We start from the raw sequence: 27,019 nt of genomic DNA on the forward strand, positions 1-27,019 counted from the left end.
ATACAGATCAGCAGGTAGCAGAAGGTAAGAAAAGTTGCTTTTGCATAATATTGCGAAACAAAACGCCAGATAATATGTCTTACCTTATAGACACACCGTAATATTACTCGTATGTTAAAGCACAGTACAATCCATCAAGCGGTGCGGCTTCATAGCTTACGAAAGTCGTACTGAAACATTTTGATAGACTTTTGAGCGCCGTGTGTAACGTTCTATATTTTCAATCGAACATTTACAATTTTGGTGTTGTTTTTTAATTTAATTTAATTTAATTTGAATTTTCCTGAGGGAACTCTCCTGAAGGAATCAATAAAGCACTATCCATCTATCTATTTGAGTCATATTGCAGTCTGCACATATCTCTTGTGTGTGACTGCCATCTACTGGTCACAGTTATAATTTCACCATGTACCAAATAAAATAGCTTCGAGGTCGGTAAGCAAAACCGGAATTATTCCGTACATTAGGCGCACCGGGTTATAAGGCACACTGTCGGGTTTTGATAAAATGAAAAGATTTTAAGTGCGCCTTATAGTCCGAAAAATACGGTACCAGATCTCGCAGTACAGTTTTAATCTTGGCTAGTGGGCTCATTCATGAATTTATGCTTAGTTATACCTTTTGTCCGATTGTTCATGTGTTGGTTAGTTCTGTTTTTTTATTCGTTCATCGGTTAGTTGAATCTTTGGTAAATGTGTTGGTTTGTTGTGTCTATCAAAGCTAAACAAGGCTTTAGGATCGTTTTGTCCTTGACAGAGGTCAGCTGTCCTCCATAAAGTGACTTTGTGGTTGTGAGCGATTGTGTTGTGTAAAGAATGAAAACACTTCTCTCCCCTACATCCTTTCCCACCTGTGATTCTTGCTCGCTTTTTAGCAAGGCGCGGACATTTATCAAAGCTCAAAACACTTGGCCTGAATGTTGCGCAGCGTTCATAAATCTGGCCGTCATGTTTGGGGAAACATTCATCGCTTGTCGTGACGGGACTGCGGACTTTTGTCTGATTGGTTTTCCTCAGCAAGAAAAAGTTGTCTTTGAATAGTTCTATCAGAGTGAGACGTCATCCGACAGAGATGGGTGAAGCTCCTCCGTGGTGTTTATCGGCGGTTAAATGCAACCTCGAACCAGGTGAGCATTGCAACCAACCAGAGGCCTGAAGAAAGCCCTTCCAGGAAAAGGTAGGAAGAAGTGGAGAAGCTGCTGCTTCTGTCTTTAGGAACACTCAAATGTTCACATGATCCATTTGTATTGGATCCATCCTATCAATAAATTAATAATACAATTGATGGTAAATGAGTTATACTACCTTCAAGGTACTCAAAGCGCTTTGATACTATTTCCCCATTCACCCATTCACACACTGATGGCGGGAGCTGCCATGCAAGGCGCTGACCACGACCCATCAGGAGCAAGGGTGAAGTGTCTTGCTATCCCACTCAGTGGCCTTGTGGTTAGAGTGTCCGCCCTGAGATCGGTAGGTTGTGAGTTCAAACCCCGGCCGAGTCATACCAAAGACTATAAAAATGAGACCCACTAACTTCCTGCTTGACACTCAGCATCAAGGGTTGGAATTGGGGGTTAAATAACCAAAAATTATTCCCGGGCGCGGCCACCGCTGCTGCTCACTGCTCCCCTCACCTCCCAGGGGGTGAACAAGGGGATGGGTCAAATGCAGAGGACATATTTCACCACACCTAGTGTGTGTGTGACAATCATTGGTACTTTAACTCAAGGACACAACAGGCGTGACTAGGTTGGTAAAAGCTGGGGATCAAACCAGGAACCCTCAGGTTGCTGGCAGGGCCATTCTCCCTAAATGTTCTCACGGGTAGAACCTGCAAACTCCACACAGAAAGACCCCGAGCCCGGGAATCAAACCCAGGACCTATTGTCTTCATGTTTCTCATAAGTATTGTGAACGATAGGCAAAATTTCCCCCCCAAAAAAGTGCAGTTCCCCTTGAATCAGTTTTTCATTTGTTTATAATATTCTATTATTCTTGTAGTTTGAAAGTGTCCTTCAGGTGGAACAGCATTAGCACACAGCTGTTAGCGCTCACTGTCCACTCTCATTAGCGTGGTGTGCAGGGGATGGAAAGTGACGGGGGTGCGAAGGGGTGGGCCACATGTGAAGGCGCCAAAACAGCTGGGGCGTTAAAGTGGAAGGCAGAAGTCGCCCAACTCTCAGGAGAGACCAGGCGGCGAGTGCGCCCTCTATCCTGACTCCACTTTAGCCAGGAGTGCCGCAGGTGGTGCCGCGGTGGAGGTGGTGCATGGAGTGCATGTTTCAAATAGATCTCCTTGGTGACGAGAGGATGGATGTTCCTGATGCTGCACCATGTGGGACATCTTCTTTAAAGGAGATGCCACGTTTGCCTTCAAGGAAGTCCTGGACTAAATATTTCCCTTATAAAGAATCAATTTCATTTTATTTTTTAAAGGAAATAGAGAAATGGTTCCTTTTTTGAAGAAAATGTTTTCCCTGGAATTAATGTGATGCTTGCTGAGCTGATGTTCATGCAGTGACACACAATTTTTGCAGTGACACACAATTCATGCAGTGTCGCACAATGTTGTGCAGTGACACAAGAAGAAGAAGAAGAGGAAGGACAAAAAAAAAGAAGAAAAATAACAAAAAGAAGAGGAAGAACAAGAAAAAGAGGAAGAAAACTGGGAAGAACAAAAAGAGGAAAAAAGACAAAGAAGAAAAGAAAGAAGAATAAGAGGAGAAAGAAGAAGAACAAGAAGAGGATGAAGACAAAGAAGAGGAAGAGGGAAAAAAAGAGGAAAAAGAAGAGGAAAAAAAAGAAAAAGACCAAGAGGAAGAAGAAGAAGGAGAAGAGAAAGAGGAAGAAGAAAAATGGGAAGAAGAAAAAGAAGAAAAAGAAAAAAACGAAGAGAAAGAGAAAGAAGAATACGAGGAAGAAGAACAAGAAGAGGATGAAGAAAAAGAAGAGCAGGAGGAAAAAGAAGAAAAAGAGGAAGAGGAAAAAGAAGAAAAAGAAAAATAAGCGGAAGAAGGAGAAGAGGGAGAAGAAGAAGATACAAAGAAGAAGAAGAACAAGAAGAAGGGAAAGAGGAAGAAGAGGAAAAAGAAGAAGCTAAAAAGAAGAACAAGAAGAGGAAGAAGGGGAAAAAGAAAGAACAATAAGATAAAAAGAAGAGGAAGAAAAAAGAAGAGGAAGAAAAAAGAAGAGGAAGATAAAAAGAAGAAGAAGATAAAAAGAAGAAGAGTAACAAGATACAAAGTAAAAGAAGATAAAAAGTAAAATAAGATCAAAAGAAAAAGAAGAAGAAAAAGAGAAAGAAGGAAATAAAAAGAAAAAGAAGAAAAAAATAAAAAGAAGAAAAAGAAGAAGAAAGAAGAAGATAAAAAGAAGAAGAATAAGGAAGAAGAAAGAAGAAGAAGAGTATTTATTGGCTGGTGAGTAAGTAAAGCTGTGTACAATGTGCGTGTGTGAGAAGGTTGCACACATCAATAAGTCCTTTCACCTTTTCTTTCTTTCCTGCTTGGACTCTTTTCAGCACTCCTGAGAGGATTTATCCTCCATGCCTTCTGTTCTATTGTGTCTTCTCACAGCTCAGCCCCCCTTTTCTTTTACATCAAATACAAACATTCTCTTTTGTCCTCCTTATTTTATTAACCCAGGCCATCCACTAATTAAAAGTTACAACCGGAGTTGTAAATACATTTTAATTTGTTTGGAGGTTGAAACATGTACAAATACACATGCAATTTAAAGGAAGCGTGTTATTTTTCTCTGTTCATGTGTATAATTTGTTAAATGATAATTAAACAACTATTACTGAAGGTGCCACTCATTGATAACCATAACAATTAACAAATATACAGTACATTACTACATTCATGTTTACAGTTTTTTTTTTTGTAAGATACATTTACTTTACTTTAAATTAAATTTGAATAAAAATGTTTACTCAAATTTCGGATTTTTAAAACATACTGGCTGCAACAATGAATCATTTAAATTAAGTTAAATAAAATCAAATACAATTGAAATTGAGCTGCCACCTTATCGTGGTAGAGGAGTTTATGTATCCCAATGATTCTAGGAGATATGTTGTCCAGGGGCTTCTGTGCCCCCTGGTAGGGTCTCCCATGATCAGAGGATCAGACAGACCTTTATAAAGAAGAAAAAACGAGGACGGCCGGGTCCCTCTCTGGAGCCAGGCACCGAGGTGGGGAACGATGGCAAGCGCCTGGTGGCCAGACCTGTCCCAATTGGGCCCGGCCGGGCACAGCCCGAAGAGGCAACGTGGGTCCCCCCCCTCCAATTGGCTTACCACTCATAGGAGGGGCCATAGAGGTCTGGTGCAGTGTGCACCTTGTATCAGTTTGGAAGCTGATACTTAAGTGAATGCCTGCTCCAAGGCAGCCTCCAGCGCCACGGCGACCTCCTGCGCCTGCTGTTCAAGCCCCGGACACGCCTCCAGCCCAGCCGCCTGCTCCTCTCACGACGGTGTCATCGTCTTCCTCGTCTCCGGCGGGCCTTCCCATGGCGCCGCTATCTTCCTAGACTCCGACGGGCCTTCCCACGGCGCCGCTATCTTCCTCGTCTCCGGCGGGCCTTCCCACGGCGCCGCTATCTTCCTCGACTCCGGCGGGCCTTCCCACAGCGCCGCCCTCATCTCCAGCATCGTCACCACCGCGACCTCCAGCTGGCCTGCCGTACAAAAAGCGGCCATCAGGCACCCGCACGCGGCTCCCTCAGTGGCCAGTTCATAGACGCCTTTTGCGCCAACAGAGATGACGTCCAGGACTTAGGCGTAGAACTCTTAGGCTGCTGAGGTTCTGGCGCACTCGCGTCCGCCTTCTCAACGGCCACGGATGTGGCCATTCTGTGGTCGCCCGCCTCGCCCGTTGCAGCGCCGTTCCACTCTCCGCCGCCACTTGACTTGTCCGCGGTGGATTCAGGGACCACCAAGTCCTCCCTCCGCCCTCCCGTGAGTCTTGGACTTGGTATTCTTGTTTTCTGGGGACATCTGGAATCTTTCCTTAAAGGGGGAATACTGTCATGATCCGCTGTCCGGATCATGTTTGTTTATTTTTGACTCCCTCAGTTCCTGTTTTGACCACCCCTGGGTTTGTGTTTTAGTTGTCATGACTGCAGATTGCTTTCGGGACGCTCACCTGCTCCTGGGCCCTAAACAGAGAGCTACTCATTCCTACACTCAGTCTGGCTTTCTTGTTTGCTTCCAGGCAACAGTTAAGACATCTAGATATTTGATTCCTGAGCTACGCTTTGCCATTTGTTTTCTTGTTAGCTATTCCATTCGCTTCCCGTGCTATCAGCACGCTGTATATTTGTATTTTGAATGACTTATGGACATTAAATAATTTCCTTACCTGCACCTTGCCTCCGGCGTTCCATCTGCATCTTGGGAGAACGATCCACGCGACCACGCCGTGACAGTAATATTGCGCACATGTTGAAATTGAAATTTTAATGTTGATGACCATTTAACAGAAAAAAAGGAGCGTTATGCCAAGCGGGAAAATGATTGTTCATTTTTAACGATTTCTCTTAAAATACGCATCGAGGCTATAAAGTGTGTTTTATCTGATTACTCGATTAATCGAACAAATCAATAGGTTACGTGATTACTAAAATATTGAATAGCTTCCGCCCTAAAAATGCTGTTTATTCATTATGTTTATTCAGCCTATATAGAAAGTAAACATTATAATGATTAGTATTTGTGGAGGTTGCCCTCCAGGGGGTTCTTCGGACCACCAAGCACCGACATGAGAGCCCGGATCAGGGTTACAATACAGTTTATATTTGGTATAGTATGTGGGCTATACCGAGGATGTCGTTGTGGCTTGTGCAGCCCTTTGAGACACTTGTGATTTAGGGCTGTATAAATAAACATTGATTGATTGATTGATAATAGTTCAGCGGGTTGCTTTCCAGCAATTCTCTTTTGTCCGTGACCGTCACGCACAAGGCCCTCCTGGGCCATCTACGCACCTGTCGCTGTCTTCGAGGCCGGTCCTGGAACACCCCGTTCCGCTGCAGGCCCGCAGGCCACGCCCCCCTCCACAGTATTATATTCAAACATGGACTTCAGACTGTTTAAATTTTATATTGGATGTTATGACAATTTTGATTATTTTATAATATATAATTTTTTTACAAGGAGGAAAAAAAGAAGAAAGGGTTTCAAAGCGGCAAAGAGCGGATAAAATGCAAGGGTAAAAATAAAGCATGCAGCACATACGTTGAAGGTGATCAAAGCTGCATGCTGACGTGAAGAAGCGGCGGCATGCGGACACGCTTGATGCCGTGACGGCCAAACGGAAGCAAACTGAAGAATAGAAAAGCAGGAATGTCAAATGTCTGTCAGCGATGTGACACATTAGGAATATGACTTACCTGTATAAGTATTTGGACATGGCTGACTGTGAACTGAAATGATTGAACTAAGTCAAATGTCATTAATAACTGTGTGACGTACGATGCTATCATTTTTTTCCATTTCCCAGAAATCCTGGCATTTTCTTGAAATTCCACAATTTCCAAAACAGTTTATAGGGGCCATTGATTCTCAAACTGTGGTACGCTGGCTCCATCTAGTGGTACACCAAATAATCACTTCATTAAATAGTCAAAACACAGTGTTACTGTTCAAACTGTGTCTAATGTTACAGTGGCCAAAACTATTAAATATGGTTGTAAAAAAAAAAACTGTCCTGTTTTTAATGAATACTTAATGTTGGTCATTATTGTGGTACTTAGAGAGCCAAGTGTTTTCTGAGGTTGTACTTGGTGAAAAAAGTTTGAGAACCACTGCTATAGGCCATCTAAATTTTAACTCCCCCAAATTCCCCGTTTTCTGCGATATCACAAAAAGTTTTACTACTTCCACATTTCTCAAACCGTTCCAAAGTCAAAAGGCTGCTCGCTAATGCTAGTCAATTGCTAGCATGCGGTTATCATTTTAGCAAAAATTTGTATTTTAGTATGCTAATGTTAGCATGCTAGTTTGTTTTGCTAATTTTGCAGGTATACGTACAAGAGTCAGATATTTTGGTGCATGCCACATGCATCAAGTATACCTGCAAAGTGCAACATCAGCATGCTAGTTGCTTTTTTAGTATAAAAAATATACTTATTAAAATATAATTTTAATAAAAATGTCTTATAAAACAGCATCACTTTAGTGCTGTAATTGCTTAGTGGAATTAAATAAAGCAGCAGTCACTAGAACTTTGTGCCAAAAATCATAAAACATTGTTTTATTTTTTATTTTAAATTTGGGTTTTAATTTGAAGTGGAAGCTGCGAGCAGCGTTGAACGATGCACTGACACACCACCAAAAATTTGGGGACCCCAAAAAGATAAAAAATGTCGCCATACATGAGGCTCCTGCAAAATTTGGGGACTTTTCCTGCATGTTAAGAGCCTCAAAAAGGCGTCCAAATGGAGAGAGGAAATAACACAGCAATTTGAATAGGGCTCTGCAGGGAGATGGCGATAAAGACCTTTTTTAATAAAATTAAATACATTTAAATTAAATAAAGCAATGAAATTAAAGGAAATTAATTAAATTAAATAATTTAACTTAATTTAAATAAATACAATTTAAAAAATAAAATAAGCAAAAAATAAATAAAACAGAATAAAATAACAAGATCTGAATTTTTAAAGCCAAGTTATTAACGTTTCGTGTTTTGTGGCGAATCATCGTAGCAATGTTTGGCACCATGCCACGCCCACACCTTATGGCGTAGGCAAAATTTGTTCACAATTTATCATCACTTCTATGTGTACTATCTGTCGTTTTAACCCAGACTCTTTGGCAAAAGTCTCTAGGAGGAGATCATTAAAGTAGGACCACTTTTTTTCGCCAAAAAATGGCCAAAAACCATCAAAGTAGTTTGGCGCCATACCATGCCCACATCTTATGCCACAGGAAAAAATTGTTGGCAATGTATTATCGCTTATATTTGTAGTATCTGTCATTTTAACCGCGACTCATTTGGTCAAAGTCCCTCAGAGGAGTTCGTTAAAGTACGACCCCTTTTAAAAACCTAGATGGCCGACTTCCTGTACGTTTTCGGGTAAGGGTTCCTAAGACTTTTATATGCGTCTCGACATGATAGACGTCTCTTGCGATTTGTTTTCTAATGTTAAAGGTGGCGCTAGAGAGCCAATTTTGAAATGAAATTTTCGGGACTCCCAAAATGTAAAGTTTTGCCATATAACACAACGTAATTTAAACAAACGTGTTCTTTTTTTTAGCACCTACTTACCCATCGTTTGGCTGTGTTTCGGTGCTAAAAGGTCAAGCCTCGAAGTCAGGTAAAGGCCTGTTGATAATTTTATTCCTTAAAATTTGGGACTTTTATTTTGAAATGAAGACATACTGACAGTGTAGTTGTTTTGAGCATGTGTATTCATGTGTTTCTTAACCATAGGGCCACTGTTCCATCACTTATGGTAGAAACACATCAGTCAGTTGACTGAGTGACACATGTGTTATTAACAAAGTTAGCACTGCATAATTATAATGCGTGTGTAAGTGTATTTTTTAGAAGGGCATTCTGTTGCAGTATATTTGATTAGTATTGATTTTTGTAATTAGGTTTATCCTGTTCAACTGAAAGTAGGTTAAATATAATTATTGAATATGATTAAAATCAGGTGTTATGGGCTAGTGGGCAGCCTAGGACGGAGTCAGCTTTCATGGTTACTTTGTTGGGTCTGTTCTTGTCTCATTTTTAATGCTCTCTACAACAAGATACTTATTGTTAAAAACAACATTTTAAAACACGATCAACTTTGTCTAAAAAGCATAGAAAAAAAGGAGGGATTGTCTTATATTTGGGGAAATACGGTAATATAAACCAAATTTGCTGAGTGGATCTGCTTACTAGTAATGTGCAATATCACTGATTTTCTTTCCGATCCGATACCAAGTAAAATTCAGGCTGGTATCGGCGATACCGATACTTTGTGCAAATATACAGTACCTAACGTGTCTGCTAAAATTTTAAAAGTTGTGTATTTTCAAATAACTCATCTATCAAAAAAGCAAAACAGTAAAATTGTCGGAAAAAACAGCAAAAAATATATAATAACTGTTTTTAGCATTTTTTACAAAAATGCCCCCCCCCCCGGTCCGCCATACTTGACTTTTCAATATGCGGTGCGGCCCTTGGTGCAAAAGTTTAGACACACCTGATCTAAAATATTAGAAGCCCTCAAAATAAAAATAAAATATACTTAAAATATGAACAATCAAAAAATAATACTAACTTATGAATTAATATAAAAAATTAAAACAACCATAATAAACACTGTTAAATGTGTAACAGAACATTAATGTGTTCATAGAGGATTCATTTTTGACACACCAGGTCAGTGTTTTTCAACCTTTTTTGAGCCATGGCACATTTTTTGCGTTGAAAAAATGCGGAGGCACACCACCAGCAGAAATCATTAAAAAACGAAACTCAGTTGACAGTAAAAAGTCGTTGTCGCAATTGTTGGATATGACTTTAAACCATCACCAAGCATGCATCACTATAGCTCTTGTCTCAAAGTAGGTGTACTGTCACCACCTGTCACATCACGCTGTGAATTATTTAGTTTTTTGCTGTTTTCCTGTGTGTAGTGTTTTAGTTCTTGTCTTGCGCTCCTATTTTGGTGGCATTTTTTTCTTTTTTTGGTATTTACCTGTAGCAGTTTCATGTCTTCCTTTGAGCGATATTTCCCGCATATACTTTGTTTTAGCAATCAAAAATATTTCAGTTGTTTTGATCCTTCTGTGTGGGGACATTGTTGATTGTCATGTCATGTTCGGAGGGACATTGTGGACGCCGTCTTTGCTCCACAGTAAGTCTTTGCTGTCGTCCAGCATTCTGTTTTTGTTTACTTTGTAGCCAGTTCAGTTTTAGTTTCGTTCTGCATAGCCTTCCCTAAGCTTCAATGCCTTTTCTTAGGGGCACTCACCTTTTGTTTATTTTTGGTTTGAGCATTAGACACATTTTTACCTTCACACTGCCTCCCGCTGTTCCCGACATCTACAAAGCAATTAGCTACCGGCTGCCACCTACTGATATGGAAGAGTATTACACGGTTACTCTGTCGAGCTCTAGACAGCACAGACACTCAACAACAACACATCATTTGCAGACTATAATTACTGGTTTGCAAGAAATATTTTTAACCCAAATAGGTGAAATTAGATAATCTCCCACGGCACACCAGATTGTATCTCATGGCACACGAGTGTGCCGGGGCACAGTGGTCGAAAAACACTGCTCTAGACAGCACAGACACTCTACAACGGCACATTATTTGCGAATTATAATTATTGGTTTGAAAAAAAAAAATTTTTTTGACCAATTAGGTGAAATTACATAATTTTCTACGGTACAATAGTGTGCCGCGGCACAGTGGTTGAAAAACACTGCTCTAGACAGCACAGACCCTCTGCAACGGCCCAATATTTGCGAATTATGATTATTGGTTTGAAAAAAATAGATTTTTTTTACCAATTTTGGTGAAATTACATAAATTGCCACGGCACACCAAACAATATCTCACGGTACACTAGTGTGCCGCGGCACAGTGGTTGAAAAACACTGCACTCGGCTATGCACTTACACAATCGTATTATTATCGTTATTGTATTTTTACATAGAAAAAAACAACAGTAAAAATGTAAAAATAAAAAAATCGGGATGAAAAAGCTGATATGTTCTAACTAATAAATAATAATACAATTATTAGTTACCTATATTACATAGCTAAAACAATATCGTTTTTTAGCATGTTTTTCTATAAATAAATAAAAAAATCAATATTTTGATTATTCCCTTGGCGGAAACCGTTTGGACAACCCTGAACTAAATCAAGTATGGATATTTTGATTTGAGAATCGATTATTGGAGCATAAAGATCTGGTATCGATATTTCCGTATCAATCGGCACATCATTACTGCTCACACAGTGTGGATCCATTTGGTTTGATTGATTGATTGAAACTTTTATTAGTAGATTGCACAGTTCAGTACATATTCCGTACAATTGACCACTAAATGGTAACACCCGAATAAGTTTTTCAACTTGTTTAAGTTGGGGTCCACGTAATCAATTCATGGTAAATGGTGATGTTGAGGTTGTGAACACCTAAAAAGTCTTAGTCTGAGCTTCACTTTTGACCTCCTTGTTATGTTCTGGCCTGGGACCAGTGCTGCATTTTTAATAAGTTACTTAAAATAATTAGACCTCTTAAAAAGTCATGTATGTCAACAGTTATTAGAGAATGAAGCGAAAATGCAGAAAAATGAATCCAAATAGATTTAGTGGTGAGAAACATCTGCTTCATCGTGACTAATTTTAAATTTGTCAGAAAAAGGTGTGCATGTGTCAGTTTGCTCAGTTAAACACGACACTAATTTGTTTCCTCACTTTAAGACACCTTCTAATGTTTGCTTTCCTCATACTTGATGAAACTTCCCTGCTGTGCTTTGCACACCTTTGTCATTTCCCAGTGCACACTGCCCCCTTGTGGGGACAAGCCGGCATTGCTCCCCATTGCTTTACATTTGACATGATTAACAACATGGTTATCAATAATTAATAACATGTTTGTAAACAAGTGTGCCGGACGCGAAGGCCTGGACGACACGGACGAGTCCTTCGTTTATTTGTGCTTTATTGGCAAGAAAAAAAACAGGAAGTGAGTGTAGAGATCCTACATGTGATTGCCATGGCAAATGTGTAAATGTACTATATTTTATCTTATTACAGCAGATATATTCCAACACACACTAGACTTAATCACGTGTAAGGCATGAAAATATGTATGGATATTTTCAAAGCAAGGCTCCCACACACACAGGTGTGAGCGTTTAATGTGTGTGTGTGTGTGTGTGGGCGGGGCATAGATGGTTGCCAGGGACTTCACCGAAGTCATAAACCAAAGAAGAGGCAACCAGGACACTTGCATGGCAGCATCTGGCCACTAGGGGGGCGAGGAGTAAAATAATGTTTGATCTGCTCATGTTTGTTTTTATGTGCTGCACTGCGTGATTGTTTACAGAAGTACACGACCAAGACGCCCTTCTCTTTCAAATAAAAACCCAAGTAAATATCCACGTTAACTTCAGGCTCGAAGAAACATGAAGAGAGAGAATAAAAATATCGCTACGCAGGCGGTGGGGGAACAAACATGGCCGCCCGATAACGGCAGTTCGAGTGGGGACTTATCGTTCAAAAAATGTAGTCGCGGGTCATCTTGAGGGACGGCATGGCCTCGTTGACATTCTGGTCCAGGCGGTGGTAGTCCACCGTGTTGCGGGAACAGAGACCCTCCTTCCAGCGGCGGCTTTGAGCGAGCATCAAGATCTGGAATAAATAAAAAATGAACATCCCGTACTCGTTATTGTAAATACTGAGTGAATTTTCTATGCATTTTCTACCACCTGTCCCTCTCAGGGTCGTGTAGGGGGTGCTGGAGCCTATTCCAGCTGCACTCATTATTACACTTCTGACTCTCATTTGCAAGTATAACACTAAGTTGGAGTCCAAGATCTTAGATGGCAGTTGTGTATAGTTTATTGTGTGTTGGCTTGTCAGTTCAGTCTCTGCTGAATGTCGTCTTTTGTTGCGCCCTAAAAAAAAGTGTTAATACTGTAAGTATTGTACTTAATACCCACCAGCTGCTGCATTGTACTAATGTGCAAAATAGTTGTAATTTTCATCAACAAATTTGGAGGTGTTGAAATCGCCATGTAAAACCGCTAATGCTAATCAGTAGCATGTCAATAGCAAAGCCAATGTATATTAGCATCAAGCTAGCGCATTTTTGGAAAAGTGGAGCCTTACTTTAGTTTTTTTAGAGTCAATTTTTTTGTTGGCATGTAAAATGTCAACATATACCTACAAGTAGTTTGGCTGAGTCTGCTCTCAGTGCTGCTTGAGTGATCACCAAGTGCAAAGAGCTGCTTAGTTGGCAACTGGACCTGACGTCACTCGCAACCCAGGTACCTAAACATGGTACCGTTGGATGGAATCGTGCCTGGTAGGACCGGCGGGAAGTATCGGATTCAATACCAATCCCAAATCCTTGATATATAATGTTGTTTTGTACCTAATTTGTATATTTACATGTATACACACTTCTATATGCCAGTTTATTGCCTACCTTTTTAGATATTATTTTTTTAATACATACATTTTCAACTGTATCATAAATGCCTTGCTTGTATGCGCTTTGCAGCTGGTAGACCACTGTTGTTAAATATTGCTTTTAAAAAAAGTAAAACCACAAACGTAACGTTACTGCTGTCAAATAAGTTGACAAAAAGGGACGGGGTTTTTTTACGCATACGTCGTTTAATCGTGTCTTCGGGTACTGATGGTGTAGCGACAGATGATAATGAGGAAGTGCCATGTTGTTGTGGTTACTTGCTATGCTAACGCTGTTATGAGTGTTGCTATTAGCAAGATAAAAGGGGAACTGCACTTTTTTAGGAATTTTGCCTACCATTCACAATCCTTATGTAAGACAAGAACACATTTTTTTTATGCATTACAACTAGAAATGTTCGATAATGGCTTTTTTGCCGATATCCGATATTCCGATATTGTCCAACTCTTAATTACCGTTTCCGATATCAACCGATACCAATATATACAGTCGTGGGATTAACACATTATTATGCCTAATTTTGTTGTGATGCCCCGCTGGATGCATTAAACAATGTAACAAGGTTTTCCAAAATAAATCAACTCAAGTTATGGAAACAAATTAGGGATGTCCGATAATGGCTTTTTGCCGATATCCGATATTCCGATACTGTCCAACTCTTTAATTACCGATACCGATAGCAACCGATACCGATATCAACCGATATATACAGTCGTGGAATTAACACATTATTATGCCTAATTTGGACAACCAGGTATGGTGAAGATAAGGTACTTTTAAAAAAAATTTATAAAATAAAATAAGATAAATAAATTAAAAACATTTTCTTGAATAAAAAAAAAAGGAATACAATATAAAAACAGTTACATTGAAACTAGTAATTAATGAAAATTTGTCAAATTAACTGTTAAAGGTTAGTACTATTAGTGGACCAGCAGCACGCACAATCATGTGTGCTTACGGACTGTATCCCTTGCAGACTGTATTGATATATATTGATATATAATGTAGGAACCAGAATATTAACAACAGAAAGAAACAACCCTTTTGTGTGAATGAGTGTGAATGGGGGAGGAAGGTTTTTTGGGTTGGTGCACTAATTGTAAGTGTATCTTGTGTTTTTTATGTTGATTTAATAAAAAAATAAAAAAAATAAATGAAAAAACGATACCGATAATAAAAAAAAAACGATACCGATCATTTCTGATATTACATTTTAACGCATTTATCGGCCGATATCGGCAGGCCGATATATTATCGGACATCTCTAAAACAAATGCCAACATGGCACTGCCATATTTATTATTGAAGTCACAAAGTGCATTATATTTTTTAACATGCCTCAAAACAGCAGCTTGGAATTTGGGACATGCTCTCCCTGAGAGAGCATGAGGAGGTTGAGGTGTTGAGGGCGGGGATGTAGGGGGTAGCGGGGGGTGTATATTGTAGCGTCCCGGAAGAGTTAGTGCTGCAAGGGGTTCTGGGTATTTGTTCTGTTGTGTTTATGTTGTGTTATGGTGCAGATGTTCTCCCGAAATGTGTTTGTCACAGTGTGGCGCATATTTGTAACAGTGTTAAAGTTGTTTATACGGCCACCCTCAGTGTGACCTGTATGGCTGTTGACCAAGTATGCTTGCATTCACTTGTGTGTGTGAAAAGCCGTCGATATTATGTGATTGGGCCGGCACGCAAAGACAGTGCCTTTAAGGTTTATTGGCTCTATGTACTTCTCCCTACGTCCGTGTACACAGCGGCGTTTTAAAAAGTCATAAAACTTGAAACAGATACCGATCATTTCCGATATTACATTTTAAAGCAATTATTGGCCGATAATATCGGCAGTCCGATATTATCGGACATCCCTAATTAAAACTAGTAAAATCATGCTAGCAAAAGTCAGCTCTATTCCGCCTGTAAAAACATCCAAAAGCCCCCACCAACGTTTTATATACAGACTGTAAGTATATATTTAATGTAGTAACATTAATAACAACATAATATTTACGTATTTTGCTCATTTTAAACATACGGCAGTGTATTCATTTCATAGACGCGTCACAACTTTCGCTTTTTCCTTCAACAACAGTATTAATCACGGCAGACTTCATGAGAGACAACAAAGACTACTTTGGGACAAATGATGATTCAGAACCTTGTATTTTTTTATCCTGAATATAAGGAGGATGATCTACAGGTTTTAGAAGCTGTGTGCTAAACAGACACAGCTTTAGTGAAACACTAAGCATCATGTAGCAGTATTGCTAAGTGCTAAACATAAAAAATACTAACTATGAACATAATAAGACAAACTTACTGTACAATGTCTAATCTCACTAGGATGTTGACTGTTTGGATGTTTACATCTTCCCGTTCAGTTGAAGAAATAGTCATACTCCTCACACAAAAAAACAAGCATTTCTGTGTCTTTATCGCCATCTCTCTGTCCAAGTTGGATTTCGAAGTTTATCAACTATTTGGTTTATGTCCACAACCTTCTACTATCCAGGTGAAAGGCATGATTTATCATCCGGAATTACCTTTCACCAACTCAGAGGCAATTTAGCACCTCAATGTCAATATAACAGTATAAGTTAGTTCTCTATGATCACGGCGCTGCTAAAGTTTATCTGCGTTAACGCTTATAGTAAAAATATCGCTAATACTTTAATAATCAGTTCACGACATGTAAATGGAGTATTGTTGGCACTTTTTGGATGTTTTTACAGAGGACTTTGTGGGCGGAATAGTGTACTCCCATTGACTCAATTGTTAGCTGACTTTTGCCAATGTTTATTTACAATTTGGAATACCGGTACATTAAAAAAGAAAAATATAAGTGTTCTTGTCTTACCTAAGGATTATGAATGATAGGCATGCTTTAAAGAAAAGTGCAGTTCCACTTTAAGGTCGGCAATACATTTAAATATTAGCAGCAGACTGTATGTGCTTCTGTCGGGACGCTTCGTTACTTACAAGATGTTGCAGTTTGCCGAGTCTGCATTCATTCAGCAGCGGAATAAAAGACTGATAGCTTCTTCTGCAGCGATGGTACTATGGAACATGATCGAGTGTGAATTATGCAAGCTGCTAAAGCAAGGACTGACCTTCCTCTTGTTGTGGTAGGTGATGTAGATGATGGCCACCAGGAAGGCCAGGATGACCAGATGGAAGAAGAAGTGCGAGTCCTCATCCTCTGTGTTGTAGACGGCGGGACCCTTGTAGCTGACGTCTTGCTTCCCGAACGGCTCCTCCACCCGGATCAGCGTCTGGTCTTTGCCGTTGTCCTCGTTGTCCTCCAGGTGAAATTGGGCGTTCAGGTCTTCGCCGTCGCCATAATCGTCGTCGTCGTCCTCGTCCTCTTCCACGTATTGCTCTACGCCTTCTTTTCCGGCGGGCTGCAGCATCTCCAGCTCAAAATCGTGCAGGACCGTGGTGCTCTGAGTGTCAAAGTATTTGGAGACCATGGCGGTGGTCTCCTCGGTGTACTTGGTAGGTTCAGGGGTTGTGACAGAGGTGGCGGTGGTGGCTTCTGGGTTGGAAGCGGCTTTGGAAGCGGCTTTAGGAGCGGCGGGTCTGTCAGTCGTGGTCCCATTGGTCAGAGTCTTAGCATTGGTTTCCTGTGATTTTGCAGGCTCGGGAGCGGCTTTGGAAGCGGCTTTGGAAGCGGCTTTAGGAGCGGCGGGTCTGTCAGTCGTGGTCCCATTGGTCAGAGTCTTAGCATTGGTTTCCTGTGATTTTGCAGGCTCGGGTTCATCAGGCGTTTGCCCCAGTTTGCTGTCAGAGGAGGCGATGACGACCAGATCCGTGGCTTGGCTGGACACGGTCTGGTTGATTTTAGGGAGCTGGATCACTGGTGCTGAGTCGTTGCCGGTGGTTGTTGCCAAAATTTTGGGGCCGGCTGGGGTTGACAAAAGTTTTGCTTGAGTGGTTTCATTCTTTCCGCTTTTGGCGGGAGGACTTTCCGGTTTACTTGTTGTTACATCTAAAACGTGGACAGAAACACATTATAAGCAACCATTCATCCTTTACAGTCATTGGACGCCACATCATGGTGACAGTCTTCTACTCCTGACGCGTTGGCAAACGACAGGTTGGAAATATGATCAACGTTCACGCGTCCTGTTCGACCCTTGGTCCATTCTTTAGCGTGGGAAAATGTATCTGCGTTCAGTTACGGTTGAGCCAAAAAAAAAAGGCTACATCGTGGAAATACCAGATCCAAAGCAAAGGCAAATGGTTCTCCTAAGAAGACAAGACTATTTTCATCCACCATCACCGCATCACTGCAGAAAATGTCGACTGGAGCACTTGCATTCAGAGTAGTAGAGTTTCACTTTCGTGTTTAGATTACAGTGTAGTCCACATTGATCACGTAAAATGTAGAGTGTGACTGTAACTGCTTTTGTAAGATGAGATACCAGCTGAGCAGACACCTCTTCTCAAACCAACACACACTTTTAACTTCCAAATAAAAGCCCTACGCGTCACATCGCGTCGGGTCCAACTACAATAACCAAAATGAAAAATGAGTTACATTACGATCATGCTTTGTCAAAGATGTTTTGTAACGTAATCTGTGATATTTCTACCTTAATAAATGCTAGTACATCAGTTGAGGAATATAGGGGGGAAATTTCCTGGCAGGGTAAAATATTGTGTATAACATGTTCTGCTTGATAGTCCTTAACTAGTCACTCAACTTTTTGTGTAAACTTAATCACTAACAATTTGCACAAGCTTACATTGCTGTGCTAATATTAAAATGATATATGTGTTAAGAGCTAGCAAGCTAACATTTTAATTGCAGGCCATTACCGAGGCATTTACCGTAACCTGGCAGCCACTACAGCTGCTAAGGGAGTGCTGTGAGGTCATTACCTTCCTAATGTGAGCTCATTCAGAATCTACAATGTTCACACAATAAATGAATACAATATTTCAAATCCAACACTAGCGTTTAGTGACGTACCAAAACACTGTTAGACTCTAGCGTTTAGTGATGTACCAAAAAATTGTACACACTAGCGTTTAGTGACAAACCAAAACACTAGTAAACACTAGCATTTTGTGACGTACCAAAACACTTGTAGACACTATTGTTTAGCAATGTACCAAAACACTAGTATACACTAGCGTTTAGCAATGTACCAAAACACTAGTACCGGTATACACTAGCGTTTAGTGAAGTACCAAAACACTAGTATACACTAGCGTTTAGTGAAGTACCAAAACACTAGGAGACACTAGTGTTTTATGACTTACCAAAACACTAGTACACACTAGCGTTTAGTGACAAACCAAAACACTAGTAAACACTAGCATTTTGTGACGTACCAAAACACTTGTAGACACTATTGTTTAGCAATGTACCAAAACACTAGTATACACTAGCGTTTAGTGAAGTACGGTACCAAAACACTAGTATACACTAGCGTTTAGTGAAGTACCAAAACACTAGTATACACTAGCGTTTAGTGAAGTACCAAAACACTAGTATACCCTAACGTTTAGTGAAGTACCAAAACATTAGTATACACTTGACTAGCGTTTAGTCAAGTACCAAAATACTAGTATACACTAACGTCTAGTGAAGTACCAAAACACCAGTATACACTAACGTTTAGTCAAGTACCAAAACATTAGTATACACTAACAATTAGTGAAGTACCAAAACACTAGTATACACTAACAATTAGTGAAGTACCAAAACACCAGTATACACTAGCATTTAGTAAAGTACCAAAATACTAGTGTGCACTAGCGTTTAGTGATGTACCAAAACACTAGTATATACTAGCATTTAGTCAAAACCAAAACACTAGTAGACACTTGTGTTTAGTTACATACCAAAACACTAATATACACAAGCGTTTAGTGACGTACCAAGACACTAGTCCACACTAGCATTTAGTCAAGTACCAAAACACTAGTATACACTAGCTTTTAGTCAAGTACCAAAACATTAGTATACACTAGCTTTTAGTCAAGTACCAAAACATTAGTATACACTAGCTTCTAGTCAAGGACCAAAAAACTAGTACACACTAGCGTTTAGTCAAGTACCAAAACACTAGTACACACTAGCATTTAGTCAAATACCAAAACACTAGTATACACTAGCATTTAGTCAAATACCAAAACACTAGTATACACTAGCGTTTAGTCGAGTACCAAAACACTAGTATAGACTAGAGTTTAGTCAAGTACCAAAACACTAGTATACACTAGCATTTAGTGAGGTACCAAAACACTAGTATACACTAGCGTTTAGTGAGGTACCCAAACACTAGTATACACTAGTGTTTAGTGAGGTACCAAAACACTAGTATACACTAGCGTTTAGTCAAGTACCAAAACACTAGTATACACTAGCGTTTAATCGAGTACCAAAACACTAGTATACACTAGTGTTTAGTGAGGTACCAAAACACTAGTATACACTAGCGTTTAATCGAGTACCAAAACACTAGTATAGACTAGTGTTTAGTGAGGTACCAAAACACTAGTATATACTAGCATTTAGTCAAAACCAAAACACTAGTAGACACTTGTGTTTAGTTACATACCAAAACACTAATATACACTAGCGTTTAGTAATGTACCAAAACAGTAGTATACACTAGCGTTTAGTGACGTACCAAAACTCTAGTATACACTAGTGTTTAGTGACGCACCAAAACACACGTAGACACTTGCATTTAATGACGTACCAAAACACACGTAGACACTTGCGTTTTGTGACGTACCAAAACACTAGTAGACATTTGCGTTTAGTGACGTACCAAAATATTAGTATACACTAGCGTTTATTGACATACCAAAACTCTAGTAGACGCCAGCATTTAGTGATGTACCAAAACACTAATATACACAAGCGCTTAGTGACGTACCAAGACACTAGTCCACACTAGCATTTAGTCAAGTACCAAAACACTAGTATACACTAGCTTTTAGTCAAGTACCAAAACATTAGTATACACTAGCTTTTAGTCAAGTACCAAAACATTAGTATACACTAGCTTCTAGTCAAGGACCAAAAAACTAGTATACACTAGCGTTTAGTCAAGTACCAAAACACTAGTACACACTAGCATTTAGTCAAATACCAAAACACTAGTATACAATAACATTTAGTCAAATACCAAAACATTAGTATACACTAGCATTTAGTCAAATACCAAAACACTAGTATACACTAGCGTTTAGTCGAGTACCAAAACACTAGTATACACTAGAGTTTAGTCAAGTACCAAAACACTAGTATACACTAGCATTTAGTGAGGTACCAAAACACTAGTATACACTAGCGTTTAGTGAGGAACCCAAACACTAGTATACACTAGTGTTTAGTGAGGTACCAAAACACTAGTATACACTAGCGTTTAATCGAGTACCAAAACACTAGTATACACTAGTGTTTAGTGAGGTACCAAAACACTAGTATATACTAGCGTTTAGTGAGGTACCAAAACACTGGTATACACTAGCGTTTAGTGAGGTACCAAAACACTAGTATACACTAGCGTTTAGTGAGGTACCAAAACACTAGTACACACTAGTGTTTAGCCAACATAGCTGATCAGGTTGCCCAGGAGGAGGACACGGGGGATTTGAAGCGCTGAGCCACGGGTTCCGAGGGGAGAAAGGAACTATTCATCAACATGGACTGCAAGTAGCATAAACACTTTAGTGAACAGAAAGAAAGTCTTTGTGGCAACGCGACTTAAAGAAGGCATTGACAACATAAATGCAGTCCATCTACGTGTTACCTGGAGGAGACACTGGTAGCAGTACTTTTTAAACCTTCACCCTTTAAACATGTTTAATACCTGCAGGATTTCTTCGTTCGTATAAGAATTTCTTTCAATGTCAAAAAGGTGTTTGAAACTTTAAGGTTGCATTATATCTAGTTGTTTCCATTTCTGTGAGTGACTCAGTAATCCGACAAACATCTCACTCCCAGGTGTGTCGACGCTAAGGACATAGGTGTGTCAGGAACAATGACAGAAGAACATGAAACACGTAGACACAAAATAAAATCAATAGCTCCGGCAGCACAATGACGAAGGCGTCATTCAGACGCTCGCTGCTTTTTACCACACTTCAAAAGGAGCCTCCTTAATTCGCTCAACTTCAAAGAGCGCCACAGCTTTCAGGAACAAATCCCACATGACAAGGACATCTGCATATAAGTAAATGCAACAAAAGTAGTATTACATACATTGAATATTACTTACCTGTATACAGCACCAGAGCACAAAAGTAGAGTTAAACTAAACACTTAACAGCTTTACTTCATTTATGTTATTTAAACGAGCGTGTGTACTTTCGGTCTACATGATAGCACCTTTAAACTGACATTACTTGTATGGTTTTGACTTAGTTTAGTGCAGGGATGGCAAACGTACGGGCCGCGGGCCGGATCAGGCTCGCAAACAGGTTTTACCCGGCCCGCGGGATGAGTTTGCTAAGTATAAAAACGAACCTGAAATTTTTGGATGAAAGAAACTGCTGTTCTAAATGTGTCTACTAGATGTCGCAATAGCAATTCTTTGTATCTTTGTAGATGATGCTACTTATGTAAAGAAAAATAAACCACGTTAGTGCACTGGTCGAGGAAAATGAGCAAACTACATAAATAACGTCCTGTAATTTGATTTTGATTTTTTTTTTTTGGTTTGTTTTTTTATCCATGAAGTTTTAATATATCACCTACTTTGAGGCGTCCGGTAAATTCATGTTTTGAGATCGAGAAATTTCAGTAAGTCTGGATTAGTTTTTTCTACTGCTTTCCAGTCTTTACATTTTAACTCTTCTTTTGGACAAACCTTTGGTTTAGTTGTCCCTTTTCACATTTTGAGAATTTGGAGTCATCCGTCGTCCCCTACAGAGCCGTCCCCTTATAATCCTTATAAGGATTACTTTTTTCTTTGTTGTAAGATAGTGGTTTAATTTATTATTGTGGTACACGACACTTCTGCTGGAGGTTTTTCCCCCCCAGTGGAGATGTCTTGCCAAGAGCTTCCATAATAACCCACTACTACTTCTCACAACTTTAGTATGGAGTGATCGCCTAATGGCGATCACTCCCACACACTCTCACGTTCACATCTTTCACACTGGTTTTACGGAAGTTTGAGTTTTTCTGGACTCCGCCGTCCTTCTTTTGGCTTATTTTCAATGTTGAATTTTACGGAGGGCTTCACGGTGGGAGAGGGGTTAGTGCATCTGCCTCACAATACGAAGGTCCTGAGTAGTCTTGGGTTCAATCCCGGGCTTGGGATCTTTCTGTGTGGAGTTTGCATGTTCTCCCCGTGACTGCGTGGGTTCCCTCCGGGTACTCCGGCTTCCTCCCACCTCCAAAGACATGCACCTGGGGATAAGTTGATTGGCAACACTAAATTGGCCCTAGTGTGTGGATGTGAGTGTGAATGTTGTCTGTCTATCTGTGTTGGCCCTGCGATGAGGTGGCGACTTGTCCAGGGTGTACCCCGCCTTCCGCCCGATTGTAGCTGAGATAGGCTCCAGCGCCCCCCGCGACCCCAAAGGGAATAAGCGGTAGAAAATGGATGGATGGATGGAATTTTACGGAAGTTTCAGTTCTTGTGGACTCTGCCGTCCTTCTGTGGCCTCTTCTGTTTGAAAATTAATTAATGGATTGAAAATTAACACAAATGAGTTGACTAATGAATATTATCACATACTTTATTCAGAGAGTATTAATAACAACAAATAAAGATAGAATAATATTAACTGCAACATGTAAGTGTAAAAAATAAAAAACATTCAGATTTGTAAATTTTTAGAATGTGCTTGTTTATTTTTAAACAAAGCAAACAATCTGAAGTTGTCTTTATTTTTAAGATATCGTGCCGTGACTTTACCAATCTGGCCCACTTGGGAGTAGATTTTTCTCCACGTGGGCCCCCGATCTAAAATGACTTTGACACCCCTAGTTTAGTGTCTTTCTACTGATGTTTCATTAGAAACGATGACTGTTATCATATATATAATAGGGCTGCAACTAACGATTAATTTGATAATCGATTAATCTGTCGATTATTACTTCAATTTAAGGCTGCAGCTAACGATTATTTTTCTATCGATTAATCTATAGATTATTTTTTTCGATTAATCGGTTAATCTATAGATTATTTTTTCAATTAATCTATAGATTATTTTTCCTTTTACCGATTATTTTTTTTATTTAAAATGAAGATGAAAAAATAACTGTTGGCCAGTTTTTTTCAAAAGGCATGACTTTTATATACAAAAAAAAAAGTATGGCCACTCAGTCAACATTGACAACAACATGACAAAATATTCTGTAACAATGTAAACATTTAAAACTTTTAACATTTAACAAAATTAAAAGTAGCTTATTTGCTTTTTAATGTGCAAATATAAAAGTAAACATCCAGTGCAAATCTTAATATTCTGCAATAGTATAAGCATTTCTAAAGTAAAAGTATTGCTTATTTTGCTTTAAAATGTGCAAAAATAAAGATAAACATCCAATACAAAAAAGTGCAAAACGAAATATTCTGTAACAGTGTAAACATTTCAACAAAAGTAAAAGTATTGCTTATTTTGCTTAATAACACAACAATGATAGTATGATTAAAGTGAAAGTTAATTGTTGGTTTGTACATAGTATATGTAACTGTTAATGTTGTAAAAGGTATTTGCACAACTAATTAACGTTAGCGTTAAAGAGGAGCGCGTCTTTGTAAACACTGAACAGGCACGCCAAACGCGCCTCTCAGAGCGAAACAGTGTTTTAGTTTATGAATTTACAACGCAGATACAAATGACACATTCATGATTTTGTGTAATGATGACAACGTATACTCACGCGGACGATTGACTAGTTGATGGTGATGGCAAGAACGCTGTCGGGTGTTTTCTTTTCAAATGTTCCTTCATAACCGTTGTGCTGCTATGATAGGCCATTTCCGCTCGACACAGTGTGCATACAACAACTGTCAAGTGTTTTGCTTTTTTCGCTGTGCTTATCCCACACTTGAAGGGATGTACCAATGCTGAATGTGGCTTCTGGATTTCACTCAAAAGACCAGACCGTAGTTACTTTTTCCTTTTATTTTCCTTTAGTTTGCAACAGTTTTTCCAACCAAGAAACAGCTTCTTTTTTCTTCTTTAGTCTTTTTAGCAGTCTTTAGCAGTGTTAATAGACTTTAGTTTCTTTAGCTGTCATTAGCTGTCTTTAGTAGCCTTTAGTAGCCTTTAGCTTCTTTAGTAGGTGAAAAACCTTTAAGGACAAAACACCACAAGATTAACATGCTGTAAAAAATCAATCAATTATCAATCCCATAATTTACAACTATTAATTAGGCTATCAAACTCTTAACCATTAAACAAGTGCAAGAAAATGGACACATCTTTTCCCTTTAAGTTAAAACAGATTTTAAATAAATTGTCTCAACATAAATGCACCAAGATACATATAAAATACATTTAACACCAGAAACACAATAGATAAATGCAACAGAAAACCCAATATGCAAATACATAAATACCTAACCAATTAACCACCTATTTAGATACATATTTAAAATCCATATTCAATATAAATATATTATTAATTTAGCAGTAAAACACTCAATCTTAAACGCTGTCTACTGGTAGAAAAATGCCCCTTTTTCTACGCCCTCACCAACACAGTTAAATCCAACACTTTAAATTGAGCGACTTCACCCTCCTGATGAAGCAAACTGCTCCAACATTTATCAAACTAAGCAAAGAATATCAACACTAAACAACAGTTACATAACACACTGTGTGTATTTAGCCTCCAGACTAAGCACGCTACATGCACACAACCCCCCCCCCCAGTTTTTTTCATAGTTTGGCCGGGCTCCAGTGCGACTTATATATGTTTTTTTCCTTTTTTGTTATGCATTTTCGGCAGGTACCTAAATGCTAGTGTATACTGGTGTTTTGGTTCTTCACTAAACGCTAGTGTATACTAGTGTTTTGGTACTTGACTAAACACTAGTGTATAGTAGTTTTTTGGTCCTTGACTAAACACTAGTCAAGTGTATACTAATGTTTTGGTACTTGACTAAAAGCTAGTGTATACTAATGTTTTGGTACTTGACTAAAAGCTAGTGTATACTAGTGTTTTGGTACTTGACGAAAAGCTAGTGTATACTAGTGTTTTGGTACTTGACTAAACGCTAGTGTATACTAGTGTTATGGTACTTGCCGAAAATATAAATATAAATATATATATATGTATAGTACAGTAAACACTAATGAAAACACAGTTGTTCTACTAACTGTACTGTACTTGCTGCTTACTTAAAAAAAAAAATAACACTTACCTTTCACTATTTGAGTACTGGCGAGCGATCTCTGAATCCGGGAACATATCCTTCACAGATTTGTTGAAAACATCCGCAAATGAGAACGGGATGTTGCTTGCAAGGTGGCCCATAATACATGCGTTGCCGCCCCCTTCTGCTTCTCTGACCGTTCATGAGTGACTATATCCATTCGGCCACCGTGTTATGGGTTATAGATCAACTTATGGATAACGGAGACATATATAATAGTCTCTTTTTCAGGTGAGAGGACGCTAAACGCAGCGCCTTTAAGGCACGCCCCCAATATTGTTTGTCCGGCTGGAAATTGCAGTAGTTTTGAAACAATGCATGATGGGAATCCGGATGTTGTGTGTCAGTGTATTAACGTGCCGGCTGGAATAAACACACGCTGAGAAATAGTTCCGTGCCTGCCTACTTTATGGGTTATATATAAACCTATGGATAACGGAGACATATATAATAGTCTCCTTTCCAGGTGAGAGACGACGCTAAAGGCAGTGCCTTTAAGGCACGCCCCCAATATAGTTGTCCGGCTGGAAATCGGGAGATTTTCGGGAGAATGGTTGTCCCGGGAGATTTTCGGGAGAGACTGAAATTCGGGAGTCTCTCGGAAAAATCGGGAGGGTTGGCAAGTATGTATATAACAGGCAGGAAAACGTCACAGGCTGAACTGTGCATGAAGCTTGGTGCTCTCTGCAGTTAACAAATACCGTCAAGCAGAACACAAGCTAAAGGCACAATAATACTTCAGTTTAAATCTCAACATGTTATCATGGTGAAAATTTGATTGTACTACTATAAAGATAACATGTCACATTAGAATGTAATAATGTGAAACAATAATGAAAAGTAGATACAATGTTATGACATAATTTATCGTCCTATCAATCAAAACCTGTTAGCATTCTAGCTTAGCCACGTAGCCTTAGCAGGCTAACTGTCAGAAACCCGGTAAAGCTGTCACAAAAACAGCCAATAACCCACACGAACACGAATTTACCTTCCGTAGTGATTTTCGTCGGAGCCGCCAGGCAGCCACCGAGCAAGAGGTGTAGGTAAATAAGGAAAGAGACGGCGAAAATGCTCTTCCTGCTTGGTTCCATCGTCGCCATGTTTGCTGTGACTGTCCAGGAAGACTTGGAGGGGGAGTGGCTTAAAATGGAACACGTGACAGTGGCGGCCAGGAAGTGGTGACGCGTACGTTTACCTTAAACATAATTTGGAAATAACCGGGCTAGTGTTTTATTTTGAAAAGCAACATACTTCCTATACAAGGATTATCATCCTAAAGTTCTCACAATGTTTATTTCTAAATATATACTTCTTTTTTTTCTCCATGTACAAATGTAAAGTCTTTTGATGTGTCATGTGACGTCAAGGGCAACACCGAAAAGGTACAAAAAATAATAATAATAATAATAAATGGGTTGTACTTGTATAGCGCTTTTCTACCTTCAAGGTACTCAAAGCGCTTTGACACTACTTCC

At 39.4% G+C, this 27,019-nt stretch overlaps 1 protein-coding gene across 1 annotated transcript; it reads right to left on the minus strand.

Annotated features, from left to right (window-relative positions):
• Positions 1-11,671: 11,671 nt before the first annotated feature.
• On the minus strand, positions 11,672-26,694 carry lg03h5orf15 (linkage group 03 C5orf15 homolog). The gene is made up of 3 exons (XM_061934288.1): positions 26,533-26,694; positions 16,290-17,167; positions 11,672-12,380 (listed from the first exon to the last, which is right to left on the minus strand). Exons 1-3 carry the CDS (start codon positions 26,642-26,644, stop codon positions 12,246-12,248), a joined length of 1,125 nt encoding a protein of 374 aa, XP_061790272.1. The 5' UTR covers positions 26,645-26,694; the 3' UTR covers positions 11,672-12,245.
• Positions 26,695-27,019: the final 325 nt, after the last annotated feature.

Source organism: Nerophis lumbriciformis, linkage group LG03 (genome assembly GCF_033978685.3).
Source record: "Nerophis lumbriciformis linkage group LG03, RoL_Nlum_v2.1, whole genome shotgun sequence".
NCBI classification, from domain to species: domain Eukaryota; kingdom Metazoa; phylum Chordata; class Actinopteri; order Syngnathiformes; family Syngnathidae; genus Nerophis; species Nerophis lumbriciformis.

What these genes read in the sequence shown, in the direction of transcription:
- lg03h5orf15 (XM_061934288.1), bottom strand. Translation starts at nt 26,644, where the DNA reads ATGGCGACGATGGAACCAAGCAGGAAGAGCATTTTCGCCGTCTCTTTC. An exon ending in GACGAAAATCACTACGGAAG is followed by an intron (nt 17,168 to 26,532) that starts GTAAATTCGTGT and finishes TCCACGTTTTAG; the next exon opens with ATGTAACAACAAGTAAACCG. An exon ending in CCTACCACAACAAGAGGAAG is followed by an intron (nt 12,381 to 16,289) that starts GTCAGTCCTTGC and finishes TATTTATTCCAG; the next exon opens with ATCTTGATGCTCGCTCAAAG.